This window comes from Papio anubis, chromosome 6 (genome assembly GCF_008728515.1).
Source record: "Papio anubis isolate 15944 chromosome 6, Panubis1.0, whole genome shotgun sequence".
Taxonomy (NCBI): domain Eukaryota; kingdom Metazoa; phylum Chordata; class Mammalia; order Primates; family Cercopithecidae; genus Papio; species Papio anubis.
In genome coordinates, this window is record NC_044981.1 from 29,094,516 (window position 1) to 29,106,455 (window position 11,940).

Here is an 11,940-nt window from a genome sequence, read left to right on the forward strand (position 1 = left end):
TCTAATTAACTAGGGCAATACTTAAGAACTTCATTACGCTATGCCAAGTTATAGGTTCCTCACCTGGACAGGAGTGGTAACAGTAGTTCCTAAATTACTTGGCTGTTGTGATCCATAAATCTGACAACCCAGGTAGAGTTTAGCCCAAAGCCTGTGTCATGTTAATAGAAACCGCCCAATAACTGTTAGCTACCTACAACACTTACGTAATTCTAAACCTAATAACTTAATAGACTTAACCCATTTAATAATCTCCTGTCTATCTTTAATCACTTTTCAGGAATCTAACTCAGCATAAACTCTAAATATGGGTCCTGTGTTACCTTTAGGCCTACCCTGCCCTCACATGCAGAGAAAAGTGTTCTCAATACTGTCCCCTCATGTGTCTTAACCAATGTCCTCCATCTCATTCACACGACGCTGCCCTTATTCACATCTGCTATCTTGCTTCCAGTGATGGCAAACATGTGGCATGGGCTAAAATGGGTTTATGGACATGTTAAGTTTGGAAAGCAGAGTTTAATGTAATGACTGTGAGTGCCTTCAGCTGTGTAATACACTCTCTGCCTTACCACAGACCTTCACCCCTGGCCCACGGAGAACATATGGGTCACTCCTAGCCCTGAGGCACTTAAATTGTTGGTACCTATGACCAAATTTTTAAACTTTCCAAACTGTTCTCTTCATGTCTTATTTTTTTCTCCATGATAACTTTGAATGTTCTACAATAATTAACTTTTCTCTACGACTACGCTATTCTAATAGTAAACAACTCCTAGTTACAAATAAATTCTAAAATTCCATAAAATCTGTTTCTCTACCATCTTGATTCAATTTATGTCTTATTTTCCTCAGCATGCCCTCAATCACCCTACAGCTAGCTTTTGAATTTGTTTGATCTTTCTTCTCTAGTTCTTTTAATTGTGATGTCAGGTTGTTTATTTTAAAAGCCTTCAATAAAATTAAACAACTCTTCATGCTAAAAACTCTCAATAAACTAGGTATTGATGGAACATATCTGAAAATAATAAGAGCTACTTGTGATAAACCCACGGCTAATATCATACTGAATGGGCAAAAGCTGGAAGCATTTCCTTTGAAAATCAGCACAAGACAAGAGTGCGCTCTCTCACCACTACTATTCAACGTAGTATTGAAAGTTCTGGTCAGGGCAATCAGGCAAGAGAAAAAAATAAAGGGTATTCAAATAGGAAGACAGGAAGTCAAATTGTCTCTGTTTGCAGATGACATGACTGTATATTTAGAAAACCCCATTGTCTCAGACCCAAATCTCCTTAAGCTGATAAGCAACTTCTGCAAAGTCTTAGGATATAAAATCAATTTGCAAAAATCACAAGCATTCCTATACACCGATAATAGACAAACACAAAACCAAATCATGAGTGAACTCCCATTCATAATTGCTACAAAGAGAATAAAATACCTAGGAATACAACTTACAAAGAATTTGAAGGACCTCTTCAAGGAGAACTACAAACCACAGCTCAAGGAAATAAGAGAGGACACAAACAAATGAAAAAACACCCCATGCTCATGGATAGGAATAATCAGTATCGTGAAAATGGACATACTGCCCAAAGTAATTTATAGATTCAATGCTATTCCCATCAAGTTAGCGTTGACCATCTTCACAGAATTAGAAAAAAAAACTACTTTAAATTTCATATGAAACCAAAAAAGAGCCCACATAGCCAAGACAATCATAAGCAAAAATAACAAAGCTGGAGGCATCATGCTACCTGACTTCGAACTATATTATAAGGCTACAGTAACAAAAACAACACGGTACTGATACCAAAACAGCATAGTACTGATACCAAAACAGATATATAGACCAATAGAACAGAACAGAGGCCTTAGAAATAATGCCAAACATCTACAGCCATCTGATCTTTGACAAACCTGACAAAAACAAGCAATGGGGAAAGGATTTCCTATTTAATAAATGCTGTTGAGAAAACTGGCTAGCCATATGCAGAAAACGGAAACTGGACCCCTTCCTTACACCTTATAAAAAATTAACTCAAGATGGATTAAAGACTTAAACATAAGACCCAATATCACAAAAACTCTAGAAGATAACATAGAGAATACCATTCATGACATAGGTATGGGCAAAGACGTCATGACTAAAACACCAAAAGCAACATCAACAAAAGCCAAAATGGACAAATGGGATCTAATTAAACCAAAGAACTTCTACACAACAAAAGAAACTATCATCAGAGTGAACAGTTAACGTACAGAATGGAAGAAAATTTTTGCAATCTATCCATCTGACAAAGGGCTAATATACAGCATATACAAAGAACTTAAAAAGTTTACAAGAAATAACCCCATTAAAAAGTGGGTGAAGGATATGAACAGACACTTCTCAAAAGAAGGCATTTATGTGGCCAACAAACATATGAAATGAAGTTCATCATCATTGGTCATTAGAGAAATGCAAATCAAAACCACAATGAGATACCACCTCATGCCAGTTAGAATGGTGATCATTAAAAAGTCAGGAAACAAGAGTGGCTGGAGAGGATGTGGAGGAATAGGAGTGCTTTTACACACTGTTGGTGGGAATGTAAATTAGTTCAACCATTGTGGAAGACAGTGTGGTGATTCCTGAAGGATCTAGAACCAGAAATACCATTTGATCTAGAAATCCCATTACTGGATATATACCCAAAGGATTATAAATCATTCTACGTGCACATGCACACGTATGTTTATTGCAGCACGATTTACAATAGTAGACTTGGAACCCAAATATCCGTCAATAATAGACTGCATAAAGAAAATGTGGCCCATATACACCATGGGATACTATGCTGCCTTAAAAAAGAATGAGTTCATGTCCTTTGCAGGGACATGGATGAAGCTGGAAACCATCATTCTCAGTAAACTAACGCAGGAACAGCAAACCGAACACTCCTTGTTCTCACTCATAAGTGGGAGTTGAACAATGAGAACACAGGGACACAGTGAGGGGAACATCATACATTGGGGCCTGTTAGGGGGTGGGGCACGTTAGAAGAAACACCTAATGTAGATGATGGGTTGATGGGTGCACCAAACCACCACGGCATGTGTGTACCTATGTAACAAACCTGCACGTTCTGCACATGTATCCCAGAACTTAAAGTATAATGAAAAAATATCATCTTGGCAACCATGAGATTTAGTCTTGCTTGAACTAATTTTCTTTCTTCTTAGATGACTCTCCAAATTCACATGCCCAAAGTTTGTATTTCGTTAGAAACATTTTCTTGGTTTCTTCTGTGGTGTCCTCATTTTCTAGTCCCTCTGGTTATTTTCCCCTGGACATGTTGGCAGCAGTAGAGGCTAATTATTTTGAATCTCGGAGGCTTAAACAGAAGTATGAGAGTGAGGTAGTAATGGCATGAAAGCTCCCTGAAGAGCTTTCATCTATGGATGGCCATAAGTTGAAGTTGGTTTATTGAGGTTGACCCTTCAGTAGGTCAGAGAGAACTGGGTTGATGTTAAAGAGGGCTGAGAAGAAATTCAGACAACAAACTGGTCTGAGGACCATGTTTGGGCCCCAGGTCAGTCTTCCAGGACTCCCCATCTCCAGACAAACTGATGGATTACAACCCAGCATCAGGTAAATGCTGAAGGGATTTGGGGAGGAAACATTAATCAAAGTTGTCATGGCTTCATGGAGTAGGCTAAAGGGAGCACTCAGGAGTAGAACTATAAAATAAAAATTTTAAAAAATGTAAAGGGTTTATTCTACAAGCCACATACATTTTTGTTTGAGATAACAATAAGCTTATGAAAAGTATACTGATGTAGGATTCAAAATATTGTATTATTCAAATATTTTCTTCTGAATTTACTAGATCTATAAGCTTGAGCAAGTCCTATAACCTCTTGGTGCCTGAGTTTCCTCTCTTCTATTGTAAAAAAAAAGTTCTTACTTTAGAGGCATATTATAAGAAGAAAATGAACATACTGGTATGAAAGCAATTATATACTTAAAAATTTAAGTTTATGGATAGAAAATTTGATATGAACTATCTGGTGTTTGCCAATCTTTGTTAAATACTATGTTATTATGAGGAGACTGATGGAAAAATATGTGTTACCAATCATGTTATTTACCTTTGAAACTTTGTATTTTCATTTAAATATTTTTAGGTGTACTTTTTTTAACCACTTTTCTGGAATGAAACTGCTATTTCCATTACAAAGATTGTAGATATTAAGATACTGATTTTTGAGAAAATTTAGCTCTAAAAGGCCTACCACTCAGATAAATCAAAGGTTGTTTAAATTCATTAGCTGGGCATGGTGGTGCACATCTGTAATTCTAGCTGCTCTGGAGGCTGAGACAGGAGAATCGCTTGAACCTGGGAGGTGGAGGTTGCAGTGAGCTGAGATCACATCACTGCACTCCAGCCTGGGTGGCAGAACAAGACTCTGTCTCAAAAACAAAACCAAACCCAAAAACAAACAAACAACAACAACAGCAACAAAATGTTGTTTAAATCTATGACAATTTGGAACAAGGGAATCTGATAGAGAGCATGGAATTAAACCTATAGCAAAAGTTCTTAAGAAGTATATAAAATAAGTCAGGTAGAATGAAAATCTAAATATTGTTTCAGTTTTGTTTATTAACATATTGTATTAGAGCCATGCTTAGAAAGTCAATGAAGAGTGTATTAGGATGTAAACATTTAAAATAATGGGCTTCATGTGTTCTTAAACCATGTGGTCAGATACTTCTCTGATCACTCTTCGTTTTTTTGTGCACCCCATTTGCCAGAGATCTATAGATTCTTCTGTCTCCCATCTCCAGGTTTTCACCCTCAAGGGGATCATCAGCATGTTTTTAACTTCTGATATAGACAAATTAAACTCTCCTATTTCCGTTTTATTCTTGTACAGTCAGAAAGGCAAGTACTCCCTGCTGTCCTTTCTAGACATTTAAGCTGAATTACTGAATTTAGTCTTAGATCTTTCATTTTTATTTTCTATTTTTCTTCCATTTCTTTTTGTATTTGTATATTTGACAGTTACTTATGTGACTATTATTATGTATTAGACAAAAATTTACTATCTTTATGTACTTCTTTTTTCTGTCTTATTGTTTTTCTTTCCTTTCCATTTTTCTTCTCTCTTAGCTCTACTTTATGAGTTTACCTACTGCTATTATTTCCTTATTACTCACTTTACCTCTATTTCCTACATATTTTCAATATTTAGGCACAAATGAAGTATATGGAACACCAGGGAACAGGCTACATATACTTCTTTAATAACTTTACTGTTTTCATCGGGTAAAGTATATAATTAATTTTATTCATAACTTTCCAAACTTATCCCAGAAACTTAATAGCACTTAATAGAAACAAATAGCTGTGCCTACTGGAAGAGAAGCAGTAGGAAAATATAAAGATTGTGAAAATGTTATTACTAATTTTTAAATGTAGGAAAAGAAACACAGCTTTCTTCAGATTTAGAACATTTTCTGAGTTCTAACTAAATGAGATTCTGAAAGAGACTCTAGTAAGAAAACAATCCAGACAGAATGAAGGTAGCATTCTAAAACTGTCTTTTTAGGAAGTTAATTGGACAAGGAATTACTTGAATACTGATTAAGAAGCATTCTTCTATAAGAAATCCTACAACACAGAAGAAGTCTTCCTTTGACAATAATAGATAAGGCAAAATTGGATTAAGAAATATATATGTAAAGATAAAATTATTTCTCAGTATTGAATCAAAATTTATTTATATAATAATCTTCTAATCAACTGGCAGTGATATGTGTTCCATTTCTTTGGGGATACAATACAAAATGTAATCATATTTTTAAGGCTCTATTCCTAAAGACTCACTGTCCCAGGTGAGAAATGGGAGAAGAAAGGAATTGGATAGCACCAGTTTGAATGAAGAGTGGCATTATAGAGATACAAAATGACAAGGTTTAAAAAAGGAGAAGTCCCAGAAGTTTCTAAAATCACTTCTATGTAATTTTACCATGTGAGTAGTCCTACTAATATTGCAGCTACTGCTTTTGTATTATATATGGTCTTGTATAGGTTTTTTTTTTAATTTACAAAGGAAATATACATCTAATTGTCATTGAAGTACTATGGAGTTTATATGCAAGTATTTTAATTCTCTTGATCTGGTTGAACAAACCAGGTCACAAGAGTATGAAGTGACATATTTAAAGTCCATTAGTTTTTAGTAAGTAAAATAAATGTATTTATTTATTGGATAATCAGTTACATCAATTTGAGAATTAGCAATAAAACCCTAAAACTGCCAATAGGGCATATTTTGACTCTGCTTTGACCTCTTGGGCTCTGAATTAGTAAATGATGTATATGGGTTTGGTTGTGCTGAAATATGAGTGAAACTGATTGAGGTCATAGGTGAAAAATAACGATAAAAATGCTAATGTAATCTAGGAATAACATATCAGAGCACCAAAGGAAAAAGCTTCATGATTGCTGGTTTCAACTAAATTCAAACTGATTAACACATAGTAAATATCTATTATATTTAACATATGCTTTTACTTCTAAAAGTCACATGCTGACTCTTTCAAAAAAGTATGTAATTGATATAGTCAGGAAAACGTCAAGTACAAAAAAGACAGAAAAAAAATCTCTATCTCTCCCATATATGGATATATATCTATATATGAGTATATATGTATGAGTATATCATGAAAAAATTATCAAATCATATATACATGATATATATGATATATCATATATATGTGTCATATATATAAATGAGTATATCATCAAGAAATTACAAATAAAACATTCTGGATGACCAGTAAGAAAGGACAGCAGGAAATACTTAAGGACATTTTTGCATTTGAGATGATCCTTACAGGATACAAAACAACAATGGCATTTCGCATCAGCCTAAATACAAGGAGTCAAGGGGGATGGTCACAAGTTTGGTTGCATCAGTGAATATGTCTGCATTGGTTCAAGTGCTTGTTATATGAGGCCTGAGTCCAAGGGTGCATTTTAATATAATGTGTCAGAATAGGGAGAGCCACTGAAGAATTTTGAACTGAAATGTACATGGCCACATTTTAACAATGGAAAGGCTGTTCTCCAAACCAGCTAGGTTGTTTTGAAGATGAGAGAACAATTGTAAGTAAGAATAGTAGTTTGAAACTTAGAGATCAGAGGACACTGAACTATTTTCTATATGTCTGCCTTAATGTTTTCAGATAGATACAGATTTAATGGATAGATTTGAGAGACAATGGTAAAGAAGAAATTAGTCCAGCTGACATCTTACGTGACATGTATGCAATTATAATTCAAAGAGAAGGATGACCTCTGCATACCAAAAGAATTGTTATTCTGTAAGCAAATGAAGAAATTAGAAGTGTTAATGAATGGATACTAAAATCAGTTTTGAATTTAGTGATTCTTACGTTTAGCTGTGAAACAAGTTTTTATCCCCATCATTTCTCACTGTCACTCACATGGTCATTCACATGGTCTAAGTCCATAACTCAGATGACACAATTTGAAAAATAGAGCTGGCCAACTAAGTACATGAACCCTACTAAGTCCGGATCACAAGAAGAATATGACGTAGGGCAAATGAGAGGATCAGAAAAGTAAATAGAGGACCTGAGCTGATTTCAGAGCAGTCACATTTTGTTTACTATCCTCTAATAAATATTTATTATTACAAATATAATTATAAACTGTGTATAAATGCACAAAAATAAAACAATTGTAATATATTTGGGGATTCATAATTAGGTAAGTATATAATAATCATTAATAGTCATTGAATTATTAGTATAAGACAAGAACTGAGCTATGTTTGCAATGTACACTCTATTCCTTAATTTGTACAGCAGTTCTATGAGATGGGTATAATTATGCTCATTTGAAAGATGAGAAAATTGAAGCACATGAAGATTAAATGACATCTCCAAAGTCACACAGCTGATGAATGGAATGACTGGGATTTGGAGGAAATCCCAGTCTTTTATAAATGTCTTTTATAAAACAACTAGAGAAAAATATGACAAATTTACTAAAAGATAAGAGTCAAACAAAAACAAGAAATTTGGGATTGTAGGGAATGGAAAAATTTGCAATTGGAGTTATTCTTTAGAAATTATATGATAAAGGAATTGCATAATTTGGATGGGCAAAGAGCAGGATAGAGGCAATTTAAGTGGAAAAAATAGTATCAGTAATTAGAAAATATGTGAATAAAGAAGGGAGAGGGAAAATGATTAAGTTTATATGTGCTGAGAATGATCCTGAGGGACTAGAAATTCATATACATCCTCAAATTTCAAGGATTTAAATATTTAAAACTCTTTCTGGTGATTTCTTCCAGAGATTAAAGTTTCATCAGATTTATCCAGATACTTTTAAAGTTGCATTTTCACAGCAAACAAATTTCTAAGGACTGATTGTTTTTGTGTGTGTATAATTTTGTTTGATTTTTCTGGCTGTTTTCTCCCTATTTTTAAATTTTCTGAGTAAGACTAGCATTAAAACTTGAAAGGGGTAAAACGAGTCCTGACACTCCATCCTTTTATCATGCAGACTTTATGAAGTGCTGCAGTTCTTACGGTGTTTTCTGACCATGATCTGTACAAAGCGGATGAACGTGTCAAGATGTCTTTGCTCTCCCTGGCTGCAGATCCTCCTGTAGCCTCCTGTGGCCTTTGTTTGACCTGTTTGTGGGAAGTTCTGCCTTTTCCTTCTGTTTTAATCTACACTTTGTTGCCACCATTAAATATCCATGAATGTAGAGTTGATGGTGGTACTAATAAAACTGTTTAGAAGAGAAAATATGAAAACTCAAATGAAGTGAGTAGCTAACCAGAAGACACATATTAAAGAAGCAAAATTCCCAACTATGTTGCTGGTGTGGTATTTATTCTTTTTTTAGTAATCTTTCAATATTACATTGATGATGTTGTCTCCACAATTTATCATAACCAGGATATAGAGGCAAATGACATTTTACTGTCATGAAGATACAGATGCAGATTAGAGCAAAAATGAAAATTTAATCTCAGCATCTCTGATCTCTAATTCTCAGTGGTTTCCTCTTACTATTGATGTCTATCCCTAACTGTGGGTATTTAGAGGTCTCAGCTGGAATTTCGCCTACCAGTGCTGACATGTGGATCTACAATCAAAGCTCGCTACATGATTTTATCCTATTGGGATTTTCTGACCATCCCTGGCTAGAGACACCCTTCTTTGTAATCTTTCTGGTGGCCTACATCTTTTCCCTATTTGGAAACATCTCCATTATCCTAGTTTCCTGCCTGGATCCCCAGCTTGACAGTCCCATGTACTTTTTTGTCTCCAATCTATCCTTTCTGGACCTCTGCTATACCACCAGCACTGTCCCACAGATGCTGGTCAACCTCCGGGGAGCAGAAAAGATCATTAGCTATGGGGGTTGTGTTGCCCAACTCTATATATTTTTGGCCCTGGGTTCTACTGAATCCATACTTCTAGCCATCATGGCCTTTGACCGTTACGCTGCCATTTGCAAGCCCCTTCACTACCCAGTCATCATGAACCAGAGACGCTGTATCCACATGGCTGCTGCCACTTGGATCAGTGGTTTTGCTAACTCCGTTGTCCAGTCCACTCTCACAGTGGTGGCCCCAAGATGTGGACGGAGGGTGTTGGACCATTTCTTCTGTGAAGTTCCAGCCCTTTTGAAACTAGCCTGTATTGATATTGGTGTGAATGAAACTGAGCTCAATGTACTAGGCGCTTTGCTTCTCCTGGTGCCACTCACCCTCATCCTGGGCACTTATGTGTTCATTGCTCAGGCAGTAATGAGAATCCGCTCTGCTGAAAGTCGCTGGAAGGCTTTCAATACCTGTGCCTCACATTTGCTGGTGGTCTCCCTCTTCTACGTCACGGCCATCAGTATGTATGTACAGCCTCCCTCTAGCTATTCTCGTGACCGGGGAAAGGTCATGGCTCTCTTCTATGGCATTGTCACACCCACCCTCAACCCATTCATCTATACATTGAGAAACAAGGATGTGAAAGCTGCCCTGAGAAGATCACTGACTAAAGAGTTTTGGATTAAGACAAGATGATCTCTGAAAAGAAGTCCTAAGAAGCAAGGATAGATATGTTTGACTTTCAAAAAGATGTCAGACATGGAATTGATGAGGGAATAGTATCAAGTGACACAAAGTTCACAAGTGGAACAAGACTAAGAAAAAAGCAATTAACTCTTGGTAAAATCTACGTAGCATTTTTTCACTTATGAGAATACCTGCTTTACAGTATTGAATTTCATCAAGTCAGTCGTTTTTTCTCCCTTTTCCTAATGACTAGTTAATCTAGTTAAAGTAGGGGAAAACGGGATAATAGCTAGAGAAAAAGATATTTACAAAGTTTAGGAAATATATTTAGCATAAATTGTTTATAAATGAATCCCAATTAAATTAGAAATGATCCCAACTCCTAGAAAAACATGTCAGTACTATTGTGAGTTAATTTTGATCAACATGTATTGCCACCATGTAGCCATCTTCCAACATTCAATGTCCAATTCTATCACCCTCAAATGCTTTTTTAAGGTCTCAGTGGCAAGTAGAATCAAGAGACTATTAGTTCAAAAACATTAAGATGAAATTATGGAAAGAGAAATTAATGAACAAATTTAGAGGTGATGATTTTAAATATAATTTTTTTGCCATGAATTCTTTTAAAATTCTTTTTTGCCATCAATGTTTTACCTTAGTCAGTCTTATGCTCTCGTGGTACACAACAACGAGGCCTAGGTCAATACACATAGAACTTACTCTGGGAGGAAGGATGAACAGTGAGATGCTTTGGACAGTGATCAGCAGGGGAAAAACCTGAGATGGAAAAAAATTCTAATTTAGGGACACAAACTCAGTGGGAATTTACATGTTTTGACAAGGAAACTTTCTTCACCACTTGACTGGGCAAGTTAGTCCTATTTCAGTGTGGGGGTTTGAGAATACCATGTGGAATTCAAAACTTTGGTTGGTCTATTATCTTTATTTAGAAAAATAAAACTTTTATAGCCTATTGCTATAAACTGCCTCACAAACCTATGAGCCAAAGATACCACGACAAAATAGAGTGAGTTCACCAAAAAATCCACGTCATTAAAAGAACAGTGCAAAGCTCTATTTCCTGTACTGTGAGCATGTCCACTTTCTGTGGTTCCCAGTGTTAAGACAGATGAGAAGGTGGAACACAGAGAAAAGGTTTTTGGGAACACTTTAGAAGGCCCGTGGCTATATAAGAGAAAGTGAGTTCATTTCCTTAATTCTAGTATAATCTGGAAAAGGATCCTAGACATTATGAATTTTTTGGATCACAGTATTTTTCCCAACCCATGACTCATTTTTACATGGAGTCTGCTATTGGCATGAAATAAAATACATCCTAATATGTATTATGAAAAAAATGCTTATTGTATTTATTTATTTATTCTATTAAAGGAGTATGTTTCTCAGAGGTTAAATGTTGTGGGGTTTTTGGGGTCACTTAATAAAAATGTTAACATATTCTTGTTTTTGTTTGTTTAACTTAGAAGTATAAATAGAACTCAAAATAATTGAACATTGAAACTACTATTCTGCATTGGAATAAACATGGATATATTATTTTGAGAAAATCGCATGTATTTTTAAATAGAAATACGGGTGCTTGGAGAAATGTTTTGCTGATGTGGGTGGCTGCTCAAGATATGTCCCCAAAGCTCTCGAAATACATTTTGATTCACTTTCATTATTACAGATATGCCAGAGAAAAGTTTTATCTTTAAATAATTTAAAATTTTTGACTTTATAAAGGTATAATGTTCCTGCATGTATGCTGCCTGAGATTTTGGAAGGCTATATATTTAAATATATCATTAAATAAATTATAG

General features: G+C 35.2%; 1 protein-coding gene across 2 annotated transcripts; it reads left to right on the forward strand.

Moving 5' to 3' along the window:
• Positions 1-4,446: 4,446 nt before the first annotated feature.
• LOC103881079 (olfactory receptor 2B6-like) lies at positions 4,447-11,456 on the forward strand. Of its 2 annotated transcripts, XM_021933249.2 has the most exons (4): positions 4,447-5,318; positions 5,859-6,024; positions 7,244-7,381; positions 8,595-11,456. In XM_021933249.2, the coding sequence occupies exon 4, from the start codon at positions 9,116-9,118 to the stop codon at positions 10,121-10,123; it is 1,008 nt and encodes a 335-aa protein (XP_021788941.2). In that variant the 5' UTR covers positions 4,447-5,318; positions 5,859-6,024; positions 7,244-7,381; positions 8,595-9,115; the 3' UTR covers positions 10,124-11,456. The 2 variants fall into 2 exon arrangements, with proteins under 2 accessions (XP_021788941.2, XP_021788942.2); XM_021933250.2 differs by having other exon boundaries at positions 4,447-6,024.
• Positions 11,457-11,940: the final 484 nt, after the last annotated feature.